Source organism: Phalacrocorax aristotelis, chromosome 19 (assembly GCF_949628215.1).
Source record: "Phalacrocorax aristotelis chromosome 19, bGulAri2.1, whole genome shotgun sequence".
Classification (NCBI taxonomy): domain Eukaryota; kingdom Metazoa; phylum Chordata; class Aves; order Suliformes; family Phalacrocoracidae; genus Phalacrocorax; species Phalacrocorax aristotelis.
In genome coordinates, this window is record NC_134294.1 from 1,116,424 (window position 1) to 1,141,043 (window position 24,620).

At 68.2% G+C, this 24,620-nt stretch overlaps 1 protein-coding gene across 1 annotated transcript in view; it reads left to right on the plus strand.

Annotated features, from left to right (window-relative positions):
* The first annotated feature begins 1,261 nt into the window (after nucleotides 1–1,261).
* HSPG2 (heparan sulfate proteoglycan 2) overlaps nucleotides 1,262–24,620 on the plus strand; it is a 38,820-nt gene continuing 15,461 nt past the window's right edge. The window contains 60 exon segments of the mRNA XM_075114066.1: nucleotides 1,262–1,387; nucleotides 6,471–6,603; nucleotides 7,056–7,139; nucleotides 7,268–7,333; nucleotides 7,565–7,674; nucleotides 7,765–7,823; nucleotides 8,386–8,546; nucleotides 8,756–8,881; nucleotides 8,968–9,207; nucleotides 9,281–9,400; nucleotides 9,474–9,605; nucleotides 11,248–11,392; nucleotides 12,041–12,090; nucleotides 12,093–12,188; nucleotides 12,268–12,414; nucleotides 12,479–12,513; nucleotides 12,516–12,644; nucleotides 12,716–12,760; nucleotides 12,762–12,893; nucleotides 13,239–13,435; nucleotides 13,512–13,600; nucleotides 13,603–13,658; nucleotides 13,743–13,870; nucleotides 13,950–14,036; nucleotides 14,111–14,169; nucleotides 14,244–14,311; nucleotides 14,800–14,940; nucleotides 15,400–15,576; nucleotides 15,656–15,835; nucleotides 15,912–16,030; nucleotides 16,114–16,225; nucleotides 16,316–16,429; nucleotides 16,508–16,635; nucleotides 16,712–16,798; nucleotides 16,885–16,934; nucleotides 17,026–17,114; nucleotides 17,201–17,341; nucleotides 17,418–17,609; nucleotides 17,980–18,072; nucleotides 18,147–18,227; nucleotides 18,325–18,555; nucleotides 18,654–18,767; nucleotides 18,854–18,981; nucleotides 19,055–19,141; nucleotides 19,814–20,040; nucleotides 20,119–20,229; nucleotides 20,309–20,409; nucleotides 20,678–20,858; nucleotides 20,960–21,019; nucleotides 21,215–21,340; nucleotides 21,430–21,570; nucleotides 22,164–22,306; nucleotides 22,393–22,528; nucleotides 22,617–22,762; nucleotides 22,846–22,984; nucleotides 23,062–23,216; nucleotides 23,466–23,604; nucleotides 23,738–23,889; nucleotides 24,077–24,215; nucleotides 24,415–24,572. Of these exon segments, the coding sequence (XP_074970167.1) occupies nucleotides 1,328–1,387; nucleotides 6,471–6,603; nucleotides 7,056–7,139; nucleotides 7,268–7,333; nucleotides 7,565–7,674; nucleotides 7,765–7,823; nucleotides 8,386–8,546; nucleotides 8,756–8,881; nucleotides 8,968–9,207; nucleotides 9,281–9,400; nucleotides 9,474–9,605; nucleotides 11,248–11,392; nucleotides 12,041–12,090; nucleotides 12,093–12,188; nucleotides 12,268–12,414; nucleotides 12,479–12,513; nucleotides 12,516–12,644; nucleotides 12,716–12,760; nucleotides 12,762–12,893; nucleotides 13,239–13,435; nucleotides 13,512–13,600; nucleotides 13,603–13,658; nucleotides 13,743–13,870; nucleotides 13,950–14,036; nucleotides 14,111–14,169; nucleotides 14,244–14,311; nucleotides 14,800–14,940; nucleotides 15,400–15,576; nucleotides 15,656–15,835; nucleotides 15,912–16,030; nucleotides 16,114–16,225; nucleotides 16,316–16,429; nucleotides 16,508–16,635; nucleotides 16,712–16,798; nucleotides 16,885–16,934; nucleotides 17,026–17,114; nucleotides 17,201–17,341; nucleotides 17,418–17,609; nucleotides 17,980–18,072; nucleotides 18,147–18,227; nucleotides 18,325–18,555; nucleotides 18,654–18,767; nucleotides 18,854–18,981; nucleotides 19,055–19,141; nucleotides 19,814–20,040; nucleotides 20,119–20,229; nucleotides 20,309–20,409; nucleotides 20,678–20,858; nucleotides 20,960–21,019; nucleotides 21,215–21,340; nucleotides 21,430–21,570; nucleotides 22,164–22,306; nucleotides 22,393–22,528; nucleotides 22,617–22,762; nucleotides 22,846–22,984; nucleotides 23,062–23,216; nucleotides 23,466–23,604; nucleotides 23,738–23,889; nucleotides 24,077–24,215; nucleotides 24,415–24,572 (7,272 nt within the window). The 5' untranslated portion in view covers nucleotides 1,262–1,327.

The window sequence follows — 24,620 nt, forward strand, 5'->3', positions numbered from 1 at the left end:
CGCCGGTGTCCCCACGCCCCCCGTGTCCCCCCGCAAGTTCCCAGGGGTGCCCCTCCGGTGTCCCCACGCCCCCCGTGTCCCCCCGCAAGTTCCCAGGGGTGCCCCCACGACCCCCCGTGTCCCCCCGCAAGTTCCCAGAGGTGCCCCCCCGGTGTCCCCACGCCCCCCCGTGTCCCCCCGCAAGTTCCCAGGGGTGCCCCCCCGGTGTCCCCACGACCCCCCGTGTCCCCCCGCAAGTTCCCAGGGGTGCCCCGCCGGTGTCCCCACGCCCCCCGTGTCCCTTCGCAAGTTCCCAGGGGTGCCCCGCCGGTGTCCCCACGCCCCCCCGTGTCCCCCCGCAAGTTCCCAGAGGTGCCCCGCCGGTGTCCCCACGCCCCCACGTGTCCCCCCGCAAATTCCCAGGGATGCTCCCCCGGTGTCCCCACGCCCCCCCGTGTCCCCCCGCAAGTTCCCAGGGGTGCCCCCCCGGTGTCCCCATGCCCCCCGTGTCCCCCCGCAAATTCCCAGAGGTGCCCCTCCGGTGTCCCCACGACCCCCCGTGTCCCCCCGCAAGTTCCCAGGGGTGCCCCGCCGGTGTCCCCACGCCCCCCCGTGTCCCCCCGAAAATTCCCAGGGGTGCCCCCCCGGTGTCCCCACGCCCCCCCGTGTCCCCCCGCAAGTTCCCAGGGGTGCCCCGCCGGTGTCCCCACGCCCCTCCGTGTCCCCCCGCAAGTTCCCAGGGATGCCCCCCCGGTGTCCCCACGCCCCCCCGTGTCCCCCCGCAAGTTCCCAGGGGTGCCCCCCCGGTGTCCCCACGCCCCCCCGTGTCCCCCCGCAAATTCCCAGGGTTGCCCCCCCCGGTGTCCCCACGCCCCCCGTGTCCCCCCGCAAGTTCCCAGGGGTGCCCCCCCGGTGTCCCCACGCCCCCCGTGTCCCCCCGCAAGTTCCCAGGGGTGCCCCCCCGGTGTCCCCACGCCCCCCCGTGTCCCCCCGCAAGTTCCCAGGGGTGCCCCCCCGGTGTCCCCACGCCCCCCGCGTCCCCCCGCAAGTTCCCAGGGGTGCCCCCCCGGTGTCCCCACGCCCCCCCGTGTCCCCCCGCAAGTTCCCAGGGGTGCCCCGCCGGTGTCCCCACGCCCCCCCGTGTCCCCCCGCAAGTTCCCAGGGGTGCCCCCCCGCTCCCCCTTCCCCCGTGCCCCCCCGTGGGCGCGCTCCCGGGCAGCCCCGCCCCGCGCGTGTATCGGGGAGGGGCGGAGCGGGCCCCGCGGCGGGCGGCGGCGCCGGGCGGGAGCGGGACGGGACCGGGACCGGGAGCGGAGCGGGACGGGAGCGGCGGGGCCGGAGCGGGGCGATGGGGCGGCGGGTTCCGGCGGCGCCGGGCGCCCTCCTGCTGCTGGGAGCCCTCCTCGGGGTGAGTGTCCGCGTCCCCCCGCCCGGACCCTCGGCAGTCGGGGTCCCCCCGGGGTGAGGGGGCGTCCCGAAACGAGTTGGGGTCCCCCGGAGGGGTTGGGGTCCCCGGAAGGAGTTGAAGTCCCCTGAAGGAGTTGGGGTCCCTCCGCGGAGTTGGGACTCCCCCTCCTTCCCACGGAGTTGGGGTCCTCTAAAGGAGTTCGGGACCCTTAAAGGAGTTGGGGTCCCCCCGCAGGCTTGGGGACCTCTGAAGGAGCTGAGGGGGTTGCAATGTCCCCGAAGGGAATTGGGGTGTCCCCCCCAAGCTATAGGGGGTCCCCAGTACCGTGCTCTGGTCCCTGAGGGAATTGGGGTCCCCCGGGCTCCAAGGAGAGGCAAGTCCACATTCCCTAAGGGATGGGGGTCCCCTCCCCCGTACCGGGGGCGTATGGGGTCCCCATCACCCTGCTCTGGTCCCTAAGGGAATTGGGGTGTTCCCCCCCCATACGGGGGGCATTTGGGATCCCCATCACCCTGCTCTGGCCCCTAAGAAAATTGGGGTCCCCCCCATGTACCGGGGGATGCAGGGACCCCAGCACCCTGCCCTACCCACTCAGGGAGTTGGGGTCCCCCCGGCACCAAGGAGGTGTGGGGTCCCCCTCCCCATGCACCAGCCCGTCTGGGAATTGGGGTCCCCCATGGAGCTGGGGTCCCCCGTGAAGCTGGGGTCCCCATGTCTTGTCCCCTTAGGGACTTGGGGTCCCCCAGGCGCCACGGGCGCATGGGGTCCCCCTGCCCTGTCCCTTTAAGGAGTTGGGGTCCCCCAGGAACCCAGGGTGTGTGGTGTCCCCAGCTCCCTCCCTGTCCCCACAGGGACTCGGGGTCAACCAGGGACCAGGGGCACGTGGGGTCACCCTGTCCCCTCCCCTCCGGGAACTGGGGTCCCCCAGGCCCTGGGGTGGGGGTGGGGGTGGGGGGTCCCCACCATCCCCCAAAGCCACCCATGGGCCCCTAACCCTGGGGGTCGAGCTGTGCACCCCGGCACCCCACTGCCCCCCTCACCCTGGGGGGGGTCACGTATAGGGACACGTCCAGCTTTTGGGGTGCTCTGCCCCCCCGCATCCCCCATCCCCCTCTCCCGCCCCAGCTAAATTTAAAGGGTGACGGGTGGCGCCGGTCTCCCTAAAAATAACTCTCCCAAAATACCCCCCCCCGGGGGGAGGGAGCCGTGTCTGGGGGTGCCCCTGGGTGTCTGTGGGTCACACCCAGCTGGGGTGTGGTGGGGAGTGGGGGGTGACACCTCTGGGTGCCCCCCAGGGGGGTGCAGGGTGGCTTTGCACCATGGGGCTGGGCACCCCTTAATTGAGGGGGGGGGTCCCCAAGCGGGGTGGGGGAGCTGGTGGTGATGTGGGGGGGGCCCCTCCTCGTGCCGAGGGGGGCAGGGGGGTGGTTTGGGGCTGGGCTGGTGCCCGGGGCTGAGAACAGAGGGGGCCTTGTTGCTCGGGGCCATGCTGGCAGGGCTGCCCCCCCCCCCCGCCGTGGGGCTCCCACCCACGTCCCGGGGGGTGGGGTGGGGGGGTTGGTGGGGACAAAGGGGGGTTCCCCCCGTTTTACTCCCCCCAAGCCTCATTCCGCTATGGGATGGGAGGATTTGGGGACCCCTGATGGGGCGGCACCCCAATATCCCTCCCTGCACCGGGATGCTGAGGAATGTGCCCCTCCCAAAATGCGCGGGGGGGTCCACCCACTCCACGGGGGGTGCTAGCGTGGGGGGTGGTGGTGATGGGGTCCCCCCCCCTCGAGGACTGCAAAGGGTTAATGTTGGGGGGGGGGGGCGAGGGCGCAGCAGGAATGTGCGATAAGATCGCCAGGCCTGGGGGGAAGGGGTGGGGAAAAGGGGCGGTGGGGGGCACACGCACACGCGTGTGCCCGCACACGCACCCACCCGGGGCGCTCCGGGCCCCCTCGTGCCCTCACGCTCGCTCTCGCACGCTCGCGTGTGCCGACGCGCGCTTGTGCACGCCGGCGCCGGCTTCGCTCGCCCCCACGCCTCGTGTCCCCCGTGGGAAGCCTTGGGGACCCTGGGGGACACTTTGTTTGGGGGGACCCCACCCCCACCCCGCAGGAGACACCCCAAGGCCCACCCAGGGCCCCCAAACGCACACGGGCCCCCGCGCGCTCCCGGCGCGCTTCGGCTCTTTCCCATCGCCAAAGATGGCCTGGCCGGGAGGAGGAGGAGGAGGAGGAAGAGCAGGAGGCCAGCCCGGACGCCTGGGTCCCCGCCAGGACGCCTGGGTCCCCTCGGCGCCCCCGGGGCGTTCCCTCCCCCCCCCCCCCCCCAAACCCGGCTCTTTTGGGATAAATTAGGCAATGCCAGCGGGGAGGAATGCAGCGGGGGGGGCACACGCATAATTTGGGGCCCCCCCTTGTGCCCCCCCGGGACTGATTTTGACCCCGCAGCTGTTTTCACCCCCCAAATCACCGGGGCTGGGCGGCAGCGGGGGGGGGGTTCGGCAGCTGCCTCTGCCCCCCATGCCCCCCGGGACTAGCATCCCGCCAGCTGTGCTGCGCCCCCCCCCCCCCCCCCCCCCCAACCTGGGGGAGACCCAGCTCCCCCTCCCCCCCCCAAACCCGGGGGTGGCTTGGCACCGCAGCGGGGTCCCCTCGGTTCTGGGGGACCCCCCAGGGAGGAAGAGGGTCCTGGGGCGGGGAAACACCTTTTAGCCACGACCTTGGGGGAACAATAAGACGGGGGGGGCTGCTATTAATAACACCCCCCCCCCCCCCCCGGTTATTATTCCTGCTGTGCGTCACCTCCTCTTCCTCACCCGGATGAAGTAACGGGGGGGGGACATCCAGATTTGGGGGGGCCCAGACAGATTTTGGGGCACCCAGGCAGATTTGGGGGGGGCACAGACAGATTTTGGGGCACCCAGGCAGATTTGGGGGGGGCACAGACAGATTTTTGACAAGAGGCCCCATACAAATGGGGGGGTGGTGTTTGAGGTCACCCCCCACCTCCCAGTTTTGGGGCACAGGGTTCGTCGAGCGAAGCTGCACGTGGGACAGGGTGGTGCTTCCTCACCCTCCTCTTCCTCGCGCCCCCCCCCCCCCCCCCCCCCTTTCCCCAGGGTGCGGGGCAGGATTTGGGCCGGCGAGTGGAAAATGTGAGCGGCGGCGGCAGCGTCCGGCCGGGCGCGGTGCCCCGGCGGCGGGGGGAACCCAGGCGTCCGGGTGCGGGGCCGCGGCGCGGGGAGGCTTCCGGTAACAGGAGAGGGGTGATTGTCCCTTCCCCGGCCGGCGCTGGTGACGGGACAGGCAGCTGCCCTTCCGCCTGCCCGGGCTGCGGCCTGCTGGGGCTGAGCACCCGCCCGCTCGGTGCACGTGTGGGGAGCAGTGGCAGAGCACCTACATGCTCAGTGCATGTGTGTAGGGTGGTATCAGAGCACCCACACACTCAGTGCATTCATGGCGGGGGGCAATGGCAGAGGACCCACATGCTCAGTGCATGTGTGGGGAGCCTAAGCAGAGCACCCACACACTCAGTGCATGCATGGGGGAGCTGCAGCAGAGCACCCACACTCTCAGTGCATGCATGGGGGAGCAGTGGCAGAGCACCCACACACTCAGTGCATGTGTGGGGAGCTGCAGCAGAGCACCCACACTCTCAGTGCATGTGTGGGGAGCTGCAGCAGAGCACCCACACACTCAGTGCATGCATGGGGGAGCAGTGGCAGAGCACCCACACACTCAGTGCATGTGTGGGCTCCGCCATGCCTCGGTTTCCCCCTCTGCACCCCCCAGCCCCCCTCCCCCTCCCAAGCAGCCAGGGCTGGGCTGGCACCCACAGGGTGCCCCCACCCAGAGCCAGGCTCCCTTGGGGTGTGGGGTTTCCCCCACCCCGCAGGCGGGTGGCTGCAGCCCCCCGTTGTCCCCCCGCTTGTGTCCCCCCCCCCGCCCCCAGCGCCCGCTTAATCCCCCGGCGCTTGTTTGCACAGCAAAGTGCTGCCCCGACGGATTCCTCGCCAGGACAGGCGCCGGGGGGCGGGGGGCACCCACGGGGGCACCCGCCGGGGCGCGGCACACGCGTGTGCGCAGATGTGGGGCTGGTGCACATGCGCGTGCGTGCGTCGGTGCACGTGCGTCTGTGTTGGTGCATGCGTGTGCGAACGCGTGTGCACCGTCACGTGTTGGGGTGCATGCAGAGCGGTGCAAGTGCGTGTGCAAGCTGCATGTTGGTGTGCACACGCATCTCTGTCGGTGCACACACATGTGGTGGTGCGAATGCGTGTGCACGCGCATCCCTGTGTCAGTGCACGCGTGTAGTTGTGCAAGCACATGTCCTCGCATCAGTGCACACATCCAATGGTGCACACGCGTGCACAGCTGCGTGTTGGTGTGCACACGCATCCCTGTGTCAGTGCATTCGTGTAGTGGTGCAAATGCACGTGCACAACCATGATCACGTGCATCCATCTCTGTGTTGGTGCACACACGTAGCAGTGCAAATGCACACGCATCCCCGTGTCAGCGCGCACGTGTAGACGTGCAAAGACGCGCGCAGCCATGTGCTGCTGTGCACACGCATCCTCACACCAGCACACGCATGCAATTGTGCACGCACGCACGCACAGCCCCGTGCTGCTGCACACACGTGTCCCTGTGTCAGTGCCCATGTGTAGTCGTGCAAACGCCGTGCGCAGCCGCGTGCTGCTGTGCACACACGGCCCGGTGTTGGTGCATGCACGTGGCGGTGCAAACCCGTGTGCACAGCCACGTGTCAGTGTGCGCACGTGTCCCCGCGCCGGTGCACGCACGTAGCGGTGCAAACGGGTGTGCGCGGCCCGCGCTCCCCCCGCACGCGCACCCCGCCGTGTGCCCGCACACGCGTGTGCCCGCCGCCGTGGCGGTGCCGTGGCGGCACAGGAATGCGGTGGGTGGGCAATGAGCTCATCTCACCCCCCCCCCCCCCCGCGCCGCGCCGGCCGTGACTCCACCGCGCAGCTATGCAGCCCTGGCCCTGCCAGCACCCACCCGTGTTTCCCCCCCCCCCGGTGCCGGTGACGTGGCCTGGCACCCAGCGGGGGGGTGACGGTGTCCCCCAGGTCACCCACGGCACCCGGGGCTTGGCCGAGACCTCCTTCCCCGAGGACACGGTGGCCGACCACGTCGGGGGGACGCGGGGACGCTTGTACTACGCGCACCTCTCCGATGACGAGGACCTGGTGGCGTCCGGCGGTAAGGTGTCACCGGGTGGGTGGGTGTCACCGTGGGTGGGTGTCACCATAAGTGGGTGCCCCCATGGGTGGGTGCCACCCTGGATGCCACTTGCGCTGCCCCCATGCAGATGGCAGCGGGCCCTGGTGGCATCTGGTGGCAAGGTGGCACTGGGTGCCGTGGGTGCGTGTCACTGTGGGTGGGTGTCACCATAGGTGCCACTCGTGCTGTCCCTGTTGAGGACGGCAGCAGGACTTGGGGGCACCCAGCAGTAAGGTGGCACTGGGTGCTGTGGGTGGGTGTCACCATGGGTGCCGCTTGCGCTGTCCCCATGCGGATGGCAGCGGGCCCTGGTGGCACCCGGCAGTACGGTGGCACTGGGTGGGTGCCGCGGGTGGATGACTGTCACCGTGGGTGGGTGCCACTCGGGGTGGGTGCCACCCTGGGTGCCACCCGCGCTGTCCCTGTCGCAGATGGCAGCGGGGAGGACGGCAGCGGTGTCACCTGGCTGCCGGCGAGCGCTACCCTCGTACCCAGCGTCGGGCTGGCACCCACGGGTAAGGGGACGCCGTGGGGTGGCACCTGTCCCCTGGGTGTCACCCACGTGTCACCGCTCTCAATCTCTGTCTCCATCCTCCTCTTCCTCTTCTTCCTCCTCTTCTTCCTCCTCCTCCTCGGCGGGCAGCGCCCGGGCCCCCCCCCGCACCGGCGGGCATGGTGGTGGCCGAGTCCGAGGACGACCCCCCGCTGAGTAAGTGACACCTTTTGGGGGACACCCCCCCTTGCTGCACCCCCACTTTTCTTCTCCCTGTGCTGTACATTGGGTGGCGCACCCCCAAACGTTGGGGGGGGCAGCTGGATGGGGGGGTCACAGCTGGAGGGTGGGGTTCACGGGGGGTATTTTTGGGGGTGCAGGTGCCACCCACTCCATTTTTGACATCCCCCCCTATTTTTGACACCCACCCCCCCACCCCCCCCCCAGTTTATTTCCGGGCACTGGTGAACTTCACCCGCAGCATCGACTTCACCCCGCAGCTGGAGGACCCCGAATCCGAGGAATTCCGGGAGGTTTCTGAGGCCGTGGTGGATACGGTGAGGGGGGGCTCATGGCAGGGGGTGCTGGGGGTGGGGGGCACCCAAGGGAGCACCCTGACCCCCCATTTTCTGCTTCCCCCCCCGCAGCTGGAGTCAGAGTATTCCAAGGTGCCGGGGGAGCAGGTGGTCAGCGTGGTCTTCATCAAGTGAGCTGGGGGGGGCTTGGGGGGGACTTGGGGGGTTTTTGGGGGGGCAAGGGTGGATGGGAAGGTTTAGGGGTGCAGGGGAATTGGGGGTGATAGGGAGGATTGGGGCATTGGGAGGTTTGGGGGGACATTGGGAGATTGACTGGGGGTGATGGGGAGGTTTAGGGGTACGGGGAGGATTGGGGGTGGTGGGGAGGATTGGGGGGCCATTGAGGAGGATTGGGGGTGGTGGGGAGGACTGGGGGGGCCATTGGGGAGGCTCAGGGGTGATGGCGAGGATTGGGGATGATGGGGAGTTTGGGGGGCCATTGGGAGGTTCAGGGGTGATGGAGGGGATTGGGGGTGATGGGGAGGTTTGGGGGTGCAGGATGGGTTGGGGGGCTGGGGGGTTTAGGCGTAGGGGCGTGTTGGGGAAATGGGAGTGATGAGGAGGTTTGCGGGGGTGTTGGGGGAATAGGCAGGTTTGGGGGGGCCACAGTGGCTTTTAGGGGTGTTGGAGAGGTTTGGGGGGTGCAGTAGCGAGATTTTGGGGTGCTGAAGCCTCCCCTTTCCCCCTCCCCAGGCAGCTGGAAGGCGACGTCTTCGTGGAGCTGGATGTGGGCTCGGAGGGGAACGGGGATGAGGCGCAGCTGGGGGGGGTCCTGCGGGACCTGCTGGCCGCCGGCTCCATCGCCTCCTACCTCACCTCCCCCCACGGCTTCCAGTTCCGGCGCCTGGGGGCCGGTGAGCACTGGGCGGGGTCCCGGGGGGGTTTGGGGGTGCTATGGGGTGGGGGTGCCCAGGGCACCTGATATTAACCCATAGCCCACCACATCACCTGGTCCCATGTAGTGGTGCGTCTCGAACCACCCCACCCCCCAGCCCCAAATATCTGGTGGATGGATATTGGGGGGGGGTGTGTCATCCTCATTGTGCCCCCCCCCACCCCCCAGTGACCCCCGAACCACGCGCCTGCACCCCCCTGGAGTTCACCTGCGGCAGCGGCGAATGCATCGCCGGCGAATACCGCTGCGACCGCCGGTCCGATTGCCGCGACGCCTCCGACGAGGAAGGCTGCGGTGAGACCCCCACCCCCACCCCGTAACCCCCCCATTAACCTCCCGCACCCACCCATTTCCCCCATATAACCCGTCAATCCCCACAGAACCCCCGACGCGGATGCCCCCCACCACCGCCCGCCCCGCCACCACCCGTGCGGTGAGCACCGCCGCCGCCGCCGCCACCCTCACGCCGCGGCGCCCGCTCACCCCGCGCCCCCCCAAACCGGCGGTGGGCGGGTGCCAGGGGAACGAAGCCGCCTGCGCCAACGGGCACTGCATCCCCCGCGATTACCTCTGCGACGGCGAGCCCGACTGCGCCGACGGCAGCGACGAGGAAACCTGCGGTGAGTTTGCGGTGATGCGGCGAGGGTGGGGGGGACCCGATGGGTGCTGACACCCCCCTCCCCCATCGCCCAGGCACCCCCTCGCCCTGCGAACCCAACGAATTCAAGTGCCGCAACGGGCACTGCGCCCTCAAGCTTTGGCGCTGCGATGGCGAGAACGACTGTGGCGACGGCTCCGATGAGACCGATTGCCGTGAGTATGGCCGGGCTGGGGACACGCACGGTGCCGCGGTCCCGGCTGACGCGTGTCACCGTCACCGCTGCAGCCACCAAGGCACCCGATGCGGCGTGCGGGCCGGCGGAGTTTCGGTGCGTGGCGAGCGGGACCTGCATCCGTGCCAGCTACCAATGCGACCGGGAGCCCGACTGTCCCGACCGCTCCGACGAGGTCGGCTGCGGTGAGTGACACCGGGAGGGGACACATCGGCCAGGTGTGGGGACGTGGTGCCCGGGGCTGGGCTGGGGACGCTGTGTTGTGGCTGTGCGCCGGGGATGCTGTGCCTGAGCTGTGCTGGGGACGCGGTGCCATGGCACCAGGCAGGGGACACTGTGCCTGGGGACACTGCTGGGCACCCCATTTCATGGCACCGGGCAGGGGACGCTGTGCCTGGGGACACTGCTGGGCACCCCATGCCATGGCACTGGGCTGGGGACCCTGTGCCTGGGGACCCTGTGCCTGGGGACACTGCTGGGGACTCCATGCCATGGCACCGGGCAGGGGACACTGTGCCTGGGGACACTGCTGGGCACCCCATTTCATGGCACCGGGCAGGGGACACTGTGCCTGGGGACACTGTGCCTGGGGACACTGCTGGGGACCCCATGCCATGGCACCAGGCAGGGGACACTGTGCCTGGGGACACTGCTGGGGACCCCATGCCATGGCACCGGGCAGGGGACACTGTGCCTGGGGACACTGCTGGGCACCCCATTTCATGGCACCGGGCAGGGGACCCTGTGCCTGGGGACACTGCTGGGCACCCCATGCCATGGCACCAGGCAGGGGACACTGTGCCTGGGGACACTGCTGGGGACCCCATGCCATGCACCAGGCAGGGGACCCTGTGCCTGGGGACACTGCTGGGCACCCCATGCCATGGCACCAGGCAGGGGACACTGTGCCTGGGGACACTGCTGGGGACCCCATGCCATGCACCGGGCAGGGGACACTGTGCCTGGGGACACTGCTGGGGACCCCATGCCATGCACCGGGCAGGGGACACTGTGCCTGGGGACACTGCTGGGCACCCCATTTCATGGCACCGGGCAGGGGACCCTGTGCCTGGGAACACTGTGCCTGGGGACACTGCTGGGGACCCCATGCCGTGGCACCAGGCTGGGGACACTGTGCCTGGGGACACTGCTGGGCACCCCATGCCATGGCACCAGGCAGGGGACACTGTGCCTGGGGACACTGCTGGGGACCCCATGCCATGGCACCAGGCAGGGGACACTGTGCCTGGGGACACTGCTGGGGACCCCATGCCATGGCACCGGGCAGGGGACACTGTGCCTGGGGACACTGCTGGGCACCCCATGCCATGGCACCGGGCAGGGGACCCTGTGCCTGGGGACACTGTGCCTGGGGACACTGCTGGGCACCCCATGCCATGGCACCGGGCAGGGGACCCTGTGTCTGGGGACACTGTGCCTGGGGACACTGCTGGGGACCCCATGCCATGGCACCGGGCAGGGGACACTGTGCCTGGGGACACTGTGCCTGGGGACACTGCTGGGGACCCCATGCCATGGCACCGGGCTGGGGACCCCGTGGCCTGAGCTGTCCCAGGGGCGCAGGGCGGGGGGACGCTGTGCTGTGCCAGCCTGTCGGGGACACTGCGCCTGAGCTGCCCTGGGCACCCCGCGCCGCGGCACCGGGCTGGGGACGCTGCACCCGGGGACGCTGCGCCCAGCCCGTGCCGTGCTGGGGACCCTCTGTCACGGCGCTGGGGACCCCGCACTGGGCGGTGCGGCGGCGTGGGGCCGGGTGTGGCGGCGGGCGTGGCAGGGTGGTGCCGTGACGGGGCGCGGCGTGGGCAGTGCCCCCGCAGGTGGTGACGCTCCCCCGGGAGTCGGTGCGGGCGGTGCCGGGACAGACGGTCACCTTCACCTGCGTGGCCACCGGCGTCCCCACCCCCATCATCACCTGGCGCCTCAACTGGGGCCACACGCCCAGCAGCCACAGGTGGGGACGGGGCATCGGGGGGCGTGGTTCTGGGGAGGGGCCTAAGGGGCGGGGCCTAAGGGTGTGGCCCGTAGGGACAAGGGGAGCTCGTGGGGGGATCTGGGGGAGGGACTTATTTTGGGGGGAGGGGCTTGTCCATGGGTGTGTCCTGCGATGGGACGGGCTTGCCCTTGGGGGACGGGGCATGTGGAGGGCGGGGCCCGTGCTTTGGGTAGAGGTGGTGGGTGGCAGGTGTGCTTGGGGCGGGGCCTGTAATGGTGGGAGGGGCTTGCACCTAGGGGAGGGGCTTGTGCTGGGTGGGGCTTGCACTTTGGGGCGGGGTCTCTGGCGGTGACTAGGGCTTGTGGTGGGGCTATGGTGGGAGGGGCTTACACTAGGGAGGACCCAGTGGTGGGAGGGGCTTGCACTTGGGGGCGTTGCTTGTACAGGGGTGTGACCTGCTGTTGTGGGTGGGTCTTTTGGGGGGGGGACTCCAGCAAGGGGGCGGAGCCAATGGCCATCAGGGTCTGCGCACAGCAGGCGGGGCTTGCACGAGGGGGCGGGGCATGCAATTAGGGGCGGGCCCTGGGCCGCAGCAGGGCTGCGCCCCTCTCCCGGCACTGGGTGTGCCGGGCGCCGGGCGTGCCAGGTGCCAAGCGTGCCGCACAGGGTGTCGATCGTGAGCGAGGCCGGGCAGGGCACGCTGACCATCCGGGATGTGAAGAAGCCGACCAAGGCGCCTACACCTGTGAGGCCATCAACAACCTCGGCATGGTCTTCGGCATCCCCGACAGCATCCTCACCGTCACCCGCCCCGGTGAGCGTCCCCCCGCCCTCTTCTCCCCACCGCCCCCCACCACCACGGCAGCGTCACCGTCACTCATTGTCTCCTGCAGGGCCGTGCCCCGAGGGCCACTTCCAGGTGACGGGGACGTCCCGCTGCCTGCCCTGCTTCTGTTTCGGTGTCACCACCGCCTGCCGCGCCACCGCCCGCCACCGCCACCGCCTCCGCCTCCACTTTGACCGCCCTGACGACTTCAAGGGTGAGTTATGGGGACAAGGGGTGGGGGACAAGGAGCACACCCGGGGCTGAGCATCTCCTCTTAGGTGTCAACGTGACGGTGCCGGCGGCGCCGTCCACGGGCCGGTGCTGTCGGCCACCAGCTCCACGTGGACGGTGGGCGCTGAGGAATTCCAGCTCCTGGATCTGTCCCGGCGCTTCCTGGCCCTCGATGCCTTCTGGGCGCTGCCAGAGCCCTTCCTTGGGGACAAGGTGACACCGGGGTGGGGACAGGGCTGGGGATGCTGGTGGCACGGCCACTGACAGCCCGCTGGTGCTGCCAGGTGGATGCCTACGGGGGAGCGCTGAGTTACAGGGTGCGGTACCGGGCTGGGGCGGGGACCCCCTGAGCCCACCACCCACCCCGACGTGGTGCTGCGGGGCCATGGGCGGCAGCTGCGGGCGCGTGCCGGAGCCACCCGGCCCGACATCCTCAACCGGCGGCACGTGCCCTTCACCGAGGTGGGTGGGAGCCGGGCAAGGGGGTGGCGGTGGGGGGTAGGTGGGTGGGAGGGTGATGCTGGTGGTGATGGGTGATGTTGATGGTGGTGGGTAGGTGATGGTGGTGGTTGGTGGGTGGGTGGGGAGTGGTGGTGGCTGGAGGGTGATGCTGGAGTGATGGGTGATACTGGTGGTGGTGGGTGGATGATGGGAGGGTGGTGGTGGTGGTGGTGGTAGAGTTATATTGTTGGCGGTGGGTGGGTGATGGCAGCAGTGGTGGTGGTGGGGTGATGGCAGTGATGGTGGGTGACGGGTGATGCTGGGTGGCATCACCCCAGGATGACATCGGTGTCACCATCCCGGCAGGACCACTGGGAGGATGAGGAGGGTGCCCCAGTGAGCCGGGAGCTGCTGCTGCTGGTGCTGCAGGGGCTCGAGGGCATCTTCATCCGGGCAGTCTATGACGGGCGCATGGCCAGTGTGGGGCTCAGCGATGTGGCCATGGATGTCACCAGCCCCAGTGACACCGGCCTGGGGCTGGCCGGGGACGTCGAGGAGTGCAGGTGAGTGCCGGTGGCGAGGGCGCGGGCTCGGTGCCAGCGCTGCTGCGATGCCACCCTCGTGCCGCTGTGTCCCCAGGTGCCCCGTGGGCTATGTGGGGCTGTCGTGCCAGCGATGTGCCTCCCGCTTCGAGCGGGTGACGAGGGGACCCTACCTGGGGACCTGCTCTGTTGCGGCTGCCACGGCCACTCCAGCACCTGTGACCCCGTTTTTGGGCACTGCCTGGTAAGGAGCGGGGGGTGACAAGGGGATGGGGACATGGCGTGGTGTCACCACCCCCATGACACGTGTCTGTGTGTCCCCCCCCAGAACTGCCAGCACAACACGGAGGGTCCCCAGTGCGAGAAGTGCAAACCTGGCTTCTTCGGCGATGCCACCAAGGGCACGGCCACTGCCTGTCACCCTTGTCCCTGTCCCTACACCGAGCCGTCTCGCAGGTGGGTGCCAACCTCAGGGGACACCCCCCCCCACCCCGAGATGTCACCTCCCCAGTGTCACCGTCACCATCACCCGCAGGTTTTCAGAGTCGTGCTTCTTGGACACGGACGGCCAAGCCACCTGCGACGCCTGCGCACCCGGTTATGCCGGCCGCCGCTGCGAGAGGTGGGTGGGTGGGGTCCCTATATACCTGACCCCACCCGAGACCCCCCGACCCATCACCCCCCCCATCCCCATAGGTGCGCCCCGGGCTACGAGGGAGACCCCATCCAGCCAGGTGGCAAGTGTACCCCGATCGGTGAGTGGTGGGTCCTGGTTGTGGGTTGCTCCCCCTCCCATGGGTGTCTCTCCCCTCACTCTCCCTGTCCACAGGCCAGGAGCTCGTCAAGTGCGACACCCGCGGGGGCAAGGACGACGTCGGTGGCACGTGCCGCTGCAAGGTGCGGGCCAGGGGAGCGGGAGGGAGGGGCTGGGGGCACCCAGAGTGACCCCCCCCCGCCCCCATGGCATCCTGGGGGATCCCCACTATGGCACCCAGCCTGATCCCTGGGGCACCCAGTCTTATCCCACATGGCACCAGTCTAACCCACTCTGTAGCACTTTTGCTAACCCCCTCCCATGGCACCCAGTCCAAACCCCCAGCACCCAGTCTAACCCCGACATAGCACCCATTCCAACCCTCTTCCATGGCACCCAGTCCAACAGCCCAGCACCCCTGCTAACCCCTCCCCATAGTACCCAGTCCAACCCCCCATAGCACCTAGTCCAACCCCCCCCCAGTATCCAGTTTGACCTCCCCAGCACCCCTTCCACCCCCCACCAGCACCCAGTCCCACTCCCCACCCCCCCCATTTCCACTCCCCATCAGCCCCCCCCCCCCCCCCATGCACCCCTCCCCAACAGCACCCACCCTGTGCCCCCCCTGCAGCCCAACGTGCGGGGGCGGCTGTGTGACGCCTGCGCCGCCGGCACCTTCCACCTGAGCGCGGCCAACCCCGAGGGCTGCCTGCAGTGCTTCTGCATGGGCGTCTCGCGCCACTGCGCCAGCTCCGCGTGGAACCGCCACCAGGTACCGCCGCCGGGCCGCGTCGTGCCACGTCGTGCCATGCCGGGCCATGCTGTGTCATGTGGAGCTGTGCCGTGCCATGCGATGTGCCGCGTTATGCCGTATTGTGTCGTACCATGCCATGTTGTGCCATGCCTTGCTATGCCGTGCCGTGCCGTGCCGTGCCATGCTGTGCCACGTTGTGCCATGCCATGCTGTGTTTTGCCATGCCACGCTGTGCCATGTCCTGCCATGCTGTGGCGTGTAGTGCCACGTCATGCTGTGCCATGCCGCGTTGTGCCGCGCTGTGCAATGCATGCTGTGCCACGTCGTGCCTTGCCGTGCCACGTAGTGTCGTGCTGTGCCGCGTTGTGCTGTGCTGTCATGCGCCGTGCCATGCCTTGCTGTGCCACGCCGTGCCGCATAGCGCCGTGTTGGGCTATGCCGTGCCCACCGTCAAGTCCCTTCCCGCTCCCCTTCCAGGTTGTCCTCACCGCCGAGGAGACGCCGCCGCTGAGCCTGGCCAACCTGGCCGGCACGCAGACGGTGGGCGACGGCGCCCGCTTCTCCTCACCGCGGGAGCTGCTCTTTGCTGCCTTCCAGGCGCTGCCCCGCGATGTCTACTACTGGGTGCTGCCCGCACCCTTCACCGGGGACAAGGTGCCAGTGCCAGGGCCGCCTGGGGGACAAGGTGGATGTCCCCAAGCCTGGCTGAGCCTCGCCGCATCCCACCCCGCAGGTGACATCATACGGCGGTGAGCTGCGGTACACGGTGACGCACCGGGCACCGGCGGGTGCCCAGCCTTTGCTGCGCCAGCCCGACGTCCTGCTGCAGGGCAACGGCATCTTTCTGGAGCACTTCTCTGATGCCAACCCTGCCTCTGGCGTCCCCACCGCTGTCACCGTGCCCTTCCGCGAGGTGAGGACTGGCGGGTGTCCCCCCACCCTGGGATGGGGTTGGCGACACAGTGGTCACCCCCCGGTTGTGCCTGTAGCGTGCCTGGCGCCGGGCAGATGGGCGCGATGCCACCCGTGAGCATCTCCTGATGGCTTTGGCCGACGTCGACCTCTTCATGATCCGGGCATCCTACTCGGATCAGCCGGAGGAGAGCAGGTGCTGGGGACAGGGGAAGGGACACAGGGGACATGGGGACGGGGGTGGGCAGGGCGGTGGGGACATCCCCTCTCGTCCCGCAGACTGGCCGATGTCAGCCTGGACGTGGCGGTGCCGCATGCCACCGGCCTCCCGCCGGCGCTGGAGGTGGAGGACTGCGCCTGCCCAGCCGGTTACCGCGGAGCCTCCTGCCAGGTGAGACCCTCAGTGTCCCCTCACCCTGGCGCTGGCGACACTGAGCGGTGCTCAGGGCCCACCCTGCTTGTCCCTGTGTCCCCTCTGTAGGACTGTGACACCGGCTACACCCGCAGCACCTCTGGGCTTTACCTGGGCACCTGCGAGCCGTGCCAGTGCCACAGCCATGCCAGCGAGTGCCACCCCGAGACCGGCGTCTGCCAGGTGAGCTGGGGACAGCAGGGACACCCTGGGGACCCCAGTGGTGGTGCTGCCAACACCGTCACCCTCCCTTCTTTGCAGGGCTGCCGGGATCACACGGAGGGTGACCAATGTGACAAGTGCCAATCCGGCTACTACGGTGATGCCACCCGGGGCACCCCGGATGACTGCAAGCCCTGTCCCTGCCATGGACCCCACGGTGACACCCAGTAGGTGCCACTCCCGGTCCCCTACATCCCTGGGGATACCGGCAGAGTCTCACCCATCCCCTTGTCCCCTCTGCAGGGTGACCAAGAGCTGCTTTGAGGACACGGACGGGCAGCCCACCTGCAGCGCCTGCGCCCCCGGACACAGTGGGCGCCTCTGTGAGAGGTGCCAGGGGAACCCGGGGAGGGCGGGGGGTGTTTGTTGGGGTGCAACCCCTGCCTCATTGGGTTTTTTTGGTACCCGCCCCGTAGGTGCTTGCCCGGGTACGTGGGGGACCCGCTGCGGGGAGAGCCATGCCAAGGTGAGTGTCATGGGGAGGGGACAAAGCAGTGTCCCCCGTGGTGGCACCGAGGGGGTGGGTCATGCCTAACTGCCGTCACCCTGCGCCGCAGAGCCAGGTGTCCCCGGCGGGCAGTGCCAGTGCGACCCACGCGGCATCGTCGACAAAGGCTGTGACTCCAACGGGCAGTGCCACTGCAAGGTGAGCCCCATCCCCCCCCCAGCGTGTCCCCAAGCCCTGGGAGGGGGTGACAGGGCGATGTCACCCACCCCGTGTCCACCCGCCAGGCCAACGTGGAGGGTCCCCACTGTGCCACCTGCCGTCCCCACCATTTCCACCTGAGTGCCAACGAGCCGGCTGGCTGCCTGCCCTGCTTCTGCATGGGCATCGTCCAGCACTGCACCAGCACCGCCTACGCCCGCGGCACTGTGAGTGTCCCCCCCGATGTCCCCAGGGTGTCCCCAGATGTCCCCGACGCCGCTCATCCATATCCCCGTCCCATAGGTCCGGACGCCCTTCGCTCCTGGTAATCCCCAGGGATTCGCTTTGGTCAACCGGCAGCGCAGCACCCGGGTGGCCACCGGCTTCGGGGTGGAGCCGGGCACCCCCCAACCCCGCTTGACCTACACCCGTTTTGGGGAGCTGCCCCCCGACTCCTACTACTGGCAGCTGCCACCCCCCTACCAGGGGGACAAGGTAACGGGGCTGCTCCTGCCCCGGGGGACAGGGGTGCCCACGGGAGCACCCAGCCCATTGCTGGCTGCACCCACTCCCCGTGGGCACCCCGGGAGCTCTCCCCATGGCTCTCTCGGCGGGGGAGGTGGGTGCAGCCTCCCCCATCTCCTGCCTTTTGCCTTTTGCCTTTTTTTCCTTTTCCCTTTTCCCTTCCTTTTCCCCTTCCTTGTCCCTGTCTCATCCCATCACCTTCCCCATCCCCACCCCCGTCCCTATTATCATCCTCTTCCTCTTCCCTCTCCCCATCTCCATCCCATCCTCATCCTTTTCCCTTTCCCATCGCCCACATCCCATCCCCATCCCATCCCCACCACCCCATCTCCCCCTCCAGGTGGGCTCCTACGGTGGGCGCCTCCGCTACACCCTGACCTACACCCCGGGGGGGCAAGGAGCCTCCCTGCCTGACGCCGACATTCAGATCACGGTATGGGGGTGTCTGGGGGGGCTGGGACACACGGGGTGATACTGGGACCCCCCCTGACCCCTCCATATCCGCAGGGCAACGACATCACGCTGGTGGCGTACCAGCCCGACCTGACCCCCCGGACACCCCAGGCCTTCGAGATAATTTTTCGGGAGGTAGGAGGCGGGTGGGGGGCTTTTGTGCCCAATGTCCCCCGTCCCCGCAACATGCCAACCCAGTGTCTCCCCCCTTTACACCCCGCTCCACCCGCAGCAATACTGGCAACGGCCGGACGGGCAACCGGCGACGCGGGAGCATCTCCTGATGGCTTTGGCCGACCTGGATGAGATCCTCATCCGAGCAACCTACTCCACCAGCACGGCCGCATCCAGCATCACTGACGTCGCCATGGATATGGCCGTGCCCCCCCAACCCGGCCTCCCCCCGGCCCCCGAGGTGGAGGAATGCCGCTGCCCCCCTGGGTACCACGGGCTGTCCTGCCAGGTGAGCCCCACCATCACCCCCATCAACACCCCCCATCCCAGGGACATTTGGGGGGGGACACATAACACTGAACCCCCCCTTTTTTCTTTCCCCGGCAGGATTGTGCCCCTGGTTACACCCGCACTGGGGGGGGGCTGTACTTGGGGCACTGCGAGCTCTGCGAGTGCAACGGGCATTCGGAGAGCTGCCACCCCGAGAGCGGCGTCTGCTCCGTAAGTCTTTATATTAGGCAGTTTTTCTGGGGGGCTAGGGTCTCATCCCAGCTGTGTACCCCCAAATATTTGTGTCCTCCCCCCAGGGATGCTTGCACAATACGGCAGGGGATTTCTGTGACCAGTGTGCCCCTGGTTTCTACGGGGATGCCACCGCTGGTACCCCTGAGGACTGCCAGCCCTGTGCCTGTCCCCTCCCGTACCCCGAAAACCAGTGAGTTCTGGCACCAGGGTGGGGTGATGCCGGGGGTGGGGGGACGCACCCCCACCTCGTCCTGTCCCCGCAGGTTCTCCAGGACCTGTGAGAGTTTGGGAGGCAGCGGGTACCGCTGCACCGCCTGTGAGCCAGGCTATGCCGGGCAGTACTGCGAGCGGTGAGGCCCGTGGGGGGGCAGCTGGCACCCCCATACACCCACCCCAATGAGCTCACCTCGATACACCCATCCCAAAGTGCTCACCCCGATATAGTCCCCCCAATATACCCACCTCCACATACTCACCCAATGGGGTCCCCTTGATATACCCAACCCGATGTGCTCACCCTTATACCCACCCTGATATAGTCACCCCATGGGCTCACCCCAATATACCCGCCCTGATGTGCTCACCCTGATATACTCACCCCAGTGGGCTCACCCTTCCATATGCACCCCAATATGCTTACTCAGATATACCCACCCTGCTACGCTCATCCTGACATACCCACCCCAATATGCTCACCCCGCTATAATCACCCCGATACACCCACCCTAAAGTCCTCACCCCAATATACCCACCTCTATATACTCACCCCGATGGTCTCCCCTTGATATACCCAACCCGATGTGCTCACCCTTATACCCACCCTGATACAGTCACCCCATGGGCTCACCCCAATATACCCACCCCAATAATACTCACCCCCGTGTGCTCACCCCGATATGCCTACCCCAGTATGCTCACCCTGAAGTGCTCACCCCGCTATAATCACCCCAATATACCCACCCCAATGGCCTCACCCCGCTATACCCACCCCCATACACGCTGACCCCCTTTCTCCCCTGCAGCTGCGCACCCGGCTACGTGGGCGACCCCACGGCGCGCGGGCAGGCCTGCGTCCCGGTGGGCTCCCCAGTCCCGCTGGCTGTCCGTGTCCACCCGCCGCGCACCGCGGTGGCGCAGGGCAGCGCCGTCACCCTGCGGTGCCAGGCCAGCGGCGACCCCCCCTTCTATTACCACTGGGCGCGAGAAGACGGGCGGCCCCTCCCTGAGGGTGCCCAGAGCCGGCGACAAGGTATTGGGTGGCTCGGGGGGGACCGGGGTGTCCCCAAGGTGGGGGGACGTGGGATGTCACCTCCGTGTCCCCCCCTAGGTGAGGAGCTGCACTTCGCCAGCATCCAGCCCTCCGAAGCCGGCGTCTACATCTGCTCCTGCCGCAACCTGCGGCACAGCAACGCCAGCCGCGCCGAGGTCATTGTCACCGGTAGGTCATTGTCACCGGGCAGGGGGATGCACGGGGACGGAGGGGAGGAACGGGGCTCAGCTCTCCCGCCTTGGTGCAGAGACCCCTGGCAAAGCCATCACTGTCACCGTGGAGGAGAAGCGGGTGCAGCGGGTGAAGCCCGGGGCTGACGTTACCTTCGTCTGCACGGCCAGGAGCAAGGTGAGGGGTGGGGAGGCGGCATGGCGGGGCGCGTGTGAGCACCCTTGGGTGCCCACAGGGTCATGCAGGGCACGTGGGCACACCTGGGTGGCCGTCCGGCCATATGGACCCCCTGAGCACCCTTGGGTGCCCACGTGCCTCTCCGTGACACACCGACACCCCTGGGTGCCAACCTCTCCCATGCGGGTGCCCCTGTGGGTGTGCAGCCCCCCCGAGTCCCCAGCAGCCCATCCCCACGGCCTCAGGCCTCTCCCTCTCTCCTCACCAGTCACCTGCCTACACCCTGGTGTGGACGCGGCAGAACCACGGCACGCTGCCGGCCGGCGCCGTGGACTTCAACGGCATCCTCACCCTGCGCAACGTGCGGCCCGAGGATGCCGGCGTCTACGTCTGCACCGGTTCCAACATGCTGGACATGGATGAGGGCACCGCCACGCTCTATGTCCAGGGTGAGGCTGCCGGGCGCCCAGGCGCCACGGGGACGGGCGCGCTTGGCGCCCAGACGCTGGGGCGATGAGCATGCTCTCCTGAGACCCACACCATCTTGCAGCCCCCTCGAAGACTCAGATGTTTTATGGACCTGTTGAGTTCATGGAGGGGCACAGACCGGGTAAGTTGCTGTGGGGGAGGTCCGGGGGGGGGTTCCATGTGCTCCTCCCACTGCCCGCTGCATGCCAGGACTCCACCACACGCCCCACCACTGGCTGTGCCATGCCGCCCCCACCCCTGCTTCCCACCGCCTGGGGCCAGCACCACGGGGGGGGGCCCGGCGAGCCCTGAGCCCCCTCCCTGGGTCTCACCGCAGCCGGCACTGCCGCCGCCGCCCCCACCGCTGCCGTGGAGCCGGCGCAGCTGAGCGTGGCACCGGGGCAGCCAGCAGAGTTTCGCTGCGTGGTCACCGGCAGCCCCCCGCCCACCCTCGAGTGGCTCGGTAGGTGCCCACCGGGGATGCGGGGGGGACACCAGCACCTGGCGTGGGGACACGGTGACCGGCGGTGACGCCGAGCTGTGTCCTTGCAGGCACGCTGCCGCCGCGGGCGGTGGTCCAGGGCGGGACGCTGCGTTTCAGTGCTGTCGAGCCCGCCGATGAGGGGCACTACATGTGCCGGGCGCGCAGCAGCGCCGGGCAGCACACGGCACAGGCCTTCCTCCACGTGCAAGGTAAGTGTTGCCCCCATCGTCACCATCATCCCCGACATCCCTGTCGTTCCCGTGGTCCCATCATCTCCCATCATCCCTGTCACCCCTATTGTCCCCATCATCCTCATCAACATCATCCCTATCATCCCCATCACCCCCATCACCACTATCATATACATCACCCCCATTGTCCCCATCATCCCTGTCACCCCTGTTGTCCCCATCATTGTCTGTCATCCCTGTCACCCCCCCATCATCCCCATCGTCCATCTTCATCATCCCATTGCCCCATCACCCTCATCATCTGCATCATCCCTGTCATCTCCCATCATCCATCCCCCTCGTCGCCGTCATCCCCATCGCCCCCACTGTCCGCATCGTCTCCAACAACCCTGTCACCCCCATCATCTCTGTCACCCCCTATCATCCCCATCACCCTCATTGTCCCCATCATCCTCATCATCTACATCATCCCTATCATCCCCATCATCCCCGTCCCCACTGTTGTCCCCACCATCCTCATTGTCTGCATCACCCATGTTACCCCCATCACCCCCACCCTCCCGATCACCCCCCACCCCCCCAGAACAACCCTGACCCCCGGCTTCCCGCAGCTGCCAGCGCACCCCGGGTGCAGGTGAGCCCAGAGCAGACGGAGGTGCAAGAGGGCTCCACGGTGCGGCTCTACTGCCGGGTCTCGGGATCACCCACTGCCACCATCACCTGGGAGAAGCAGGGGGGCACGCTGCCGCCACAGGTGAGCTGGGTACCAGCACCCTTGGGTGCTCCCAGGGGGACGTGGGTGCACCGGGGGTGCCATTTACACCCATTCTTGTGCTGCAGTCCCGCGCCGAGCATGGTGACATCGCCACACTGGTCATCCCCACCGTGACGGCGGCCGACGGCGGCATCTACCTCTGCGTGGGCACCAGCGCGGCCGGCACAGCCCGCGCGGCCATCGAGGTGGTGGTGGTGCCAGGTGAGGCGGGTGGGGGATGCCAGTGGGGTTCGGGGATGGTTTTGGGGGGGCCACATCCCACCCGTGTTCTCCATTTTCCCACCTGCAGGGACAGCACCGCCCGTCCGCATCGAGTCGTCGTCGCCATCCATCACCGAGGGACAGACGCTGGACCTCGACTGCCTGGTGGCAGGATCTGGCCCCGCCACTGTGACGTGGTACAAGCGCGGCGGCTCCCTGCCTGCCGGCCACCAGGTAGGGTGTGGGCTGTGTGGGTGTCACCCCAAATCCTGCCCTGTCCCCCACTATGTGATACCAATGCATGTCCCCAACCCCAGGTTTCGGGGTCCCGGCTCCGTGTCCCCCACATCACAGTGGCTGACTCAGGGGAGTACGTGTGCCGGGCGAGCTTGGGGACCACTGTCCGGGAGGCATCCGTCATCGTCACCGTCGTGGCTGGATCCGGCTTGTCCTACGGTGAGACTGGGCTCGGTGGCACTGGGGGGGACGTGCTGGCCCCAGACAGGCGGTCACAGCTCCATCCTCCCCCCCAGGGCCACCGGCTTCGGGTGTCCCTGTCCGTATCGAGGCGTCCTCGTCTACTGTGGCCGAGGGACAGACCCTGGACCTCAACTGCGTGGTGGCCGGCCAGGGACAGGCCACCATCACCTGGTACAAGCGTGGGGGGGCCCTCCCAGCCAAGCACCAGGTAGGGGACACCAGAGGGGGATGTCACCCAGGGGAGTGGTCAGGGTTGACCCATGGCCCTGTGCAAGCTCAGGTGGCCCCATGCAAACCCAACCGGTGCTTTTGCAAGCCCAAGAGGCTCTATGCAAGCCCAGATGGCTCTTGTGCAAGCTTGAGCGGTCCCGTGCAAGCCCAGATAGCCCCGTGCGAGCCCCAGCAGCCCCCTGGAAGCCCAAGTGGCCCCGGTGACACCCGTGTCCCCTCCCCACAGATGTCCGGCTCCCGGCTGCGGCTGCTGCAGGTGACAGCGGCCGACTCGGGCGAGTACGTGTGCCGGGTGACCAGCGGGGCCACCACCAAGGAAACCTCCGTCATGGTGACAATCCAGCCCAGCGGGGCCAGCGCCTACCGTGAGTGGGGATCAGGGGGATGACAGTGCCAGCGGGGGTCTCCATGTCCCATGGCACTGAGCCATGTCTCTCATGCCTGTGCCGGCCGGGGTCTGCCGTAGTCACTGGTGTCACCCCCTTGTCTCGTCCCCAGCCCCGGGTAGCACAACGCCACTGCGCATCGAGTCGCCATCCTCTGCCGTGGCCGAGGGCCAGACCCTGGACCTCAACTGTGTCATCACCAGCCCCGCGCAGGCCACCATCACCTGGTACAAGCGTGGAGGGTCCCTCCCAGCTAAGCACCAGGTAGGGAAGATGGAGGGGGGTGGTTGGGCTTGACCCATGGCTCCGTGCAAGCCCAGGTGGCCCCAATCAAGCTCTGGTAGTCCCATGCAAGCCTGAGTAGACCATGCAAGGTCAGGTGGCTCTTGCAAGCCCAGGTGGCCCTGTGCAAGCCCAAAAGGCCCCTGTGCCCCATGTCCCCTCCCTGCAGGTGTCCGGCTCCCGGCTGCGGCTGCTGCAGGTGACGGCGGCCGACTCGGGAGAGTACGTGTGCCGCGTGACCAGTGGGGCCACCACCAAGGAAACCTCCGTCATGGTGACGATCCAGCCCAGTGGGGCCAGCGCCTACCGTGAGTGGGGACCAGAGTGGATGGGGGACATTCCCCATGGGTGGGTGACACTGCCCTGTGGTGTCCCTGGGTCTGGCATGAATCGCTCCCTGGGGAAATCACCCATGTGCATGTCTGTCCCGGCTTCCCGGGATCCTGGTGTCCCTTGGAGGGTCACACATGGTGGTGGCCATGGTCTCTAACCCGTCTCGGTCCCCAGCCCCGGGCAGCACAACCCCACTGCGCATTGAGTCCTCGTCCTTGTCATCGCCCGTGGCCGAGGGCCAGACCCTGGACCTCAACTGTGTCATCGCCAGCCCCACACAGGCCACCATCACCTGGTACAAGCGTGGAGGGTCCCTCCCGGCCAAGCACCAGGTAGGGGAGAAGGAGGGGGGTGACCCCTGGGGGGTGGTTGGGATTGAC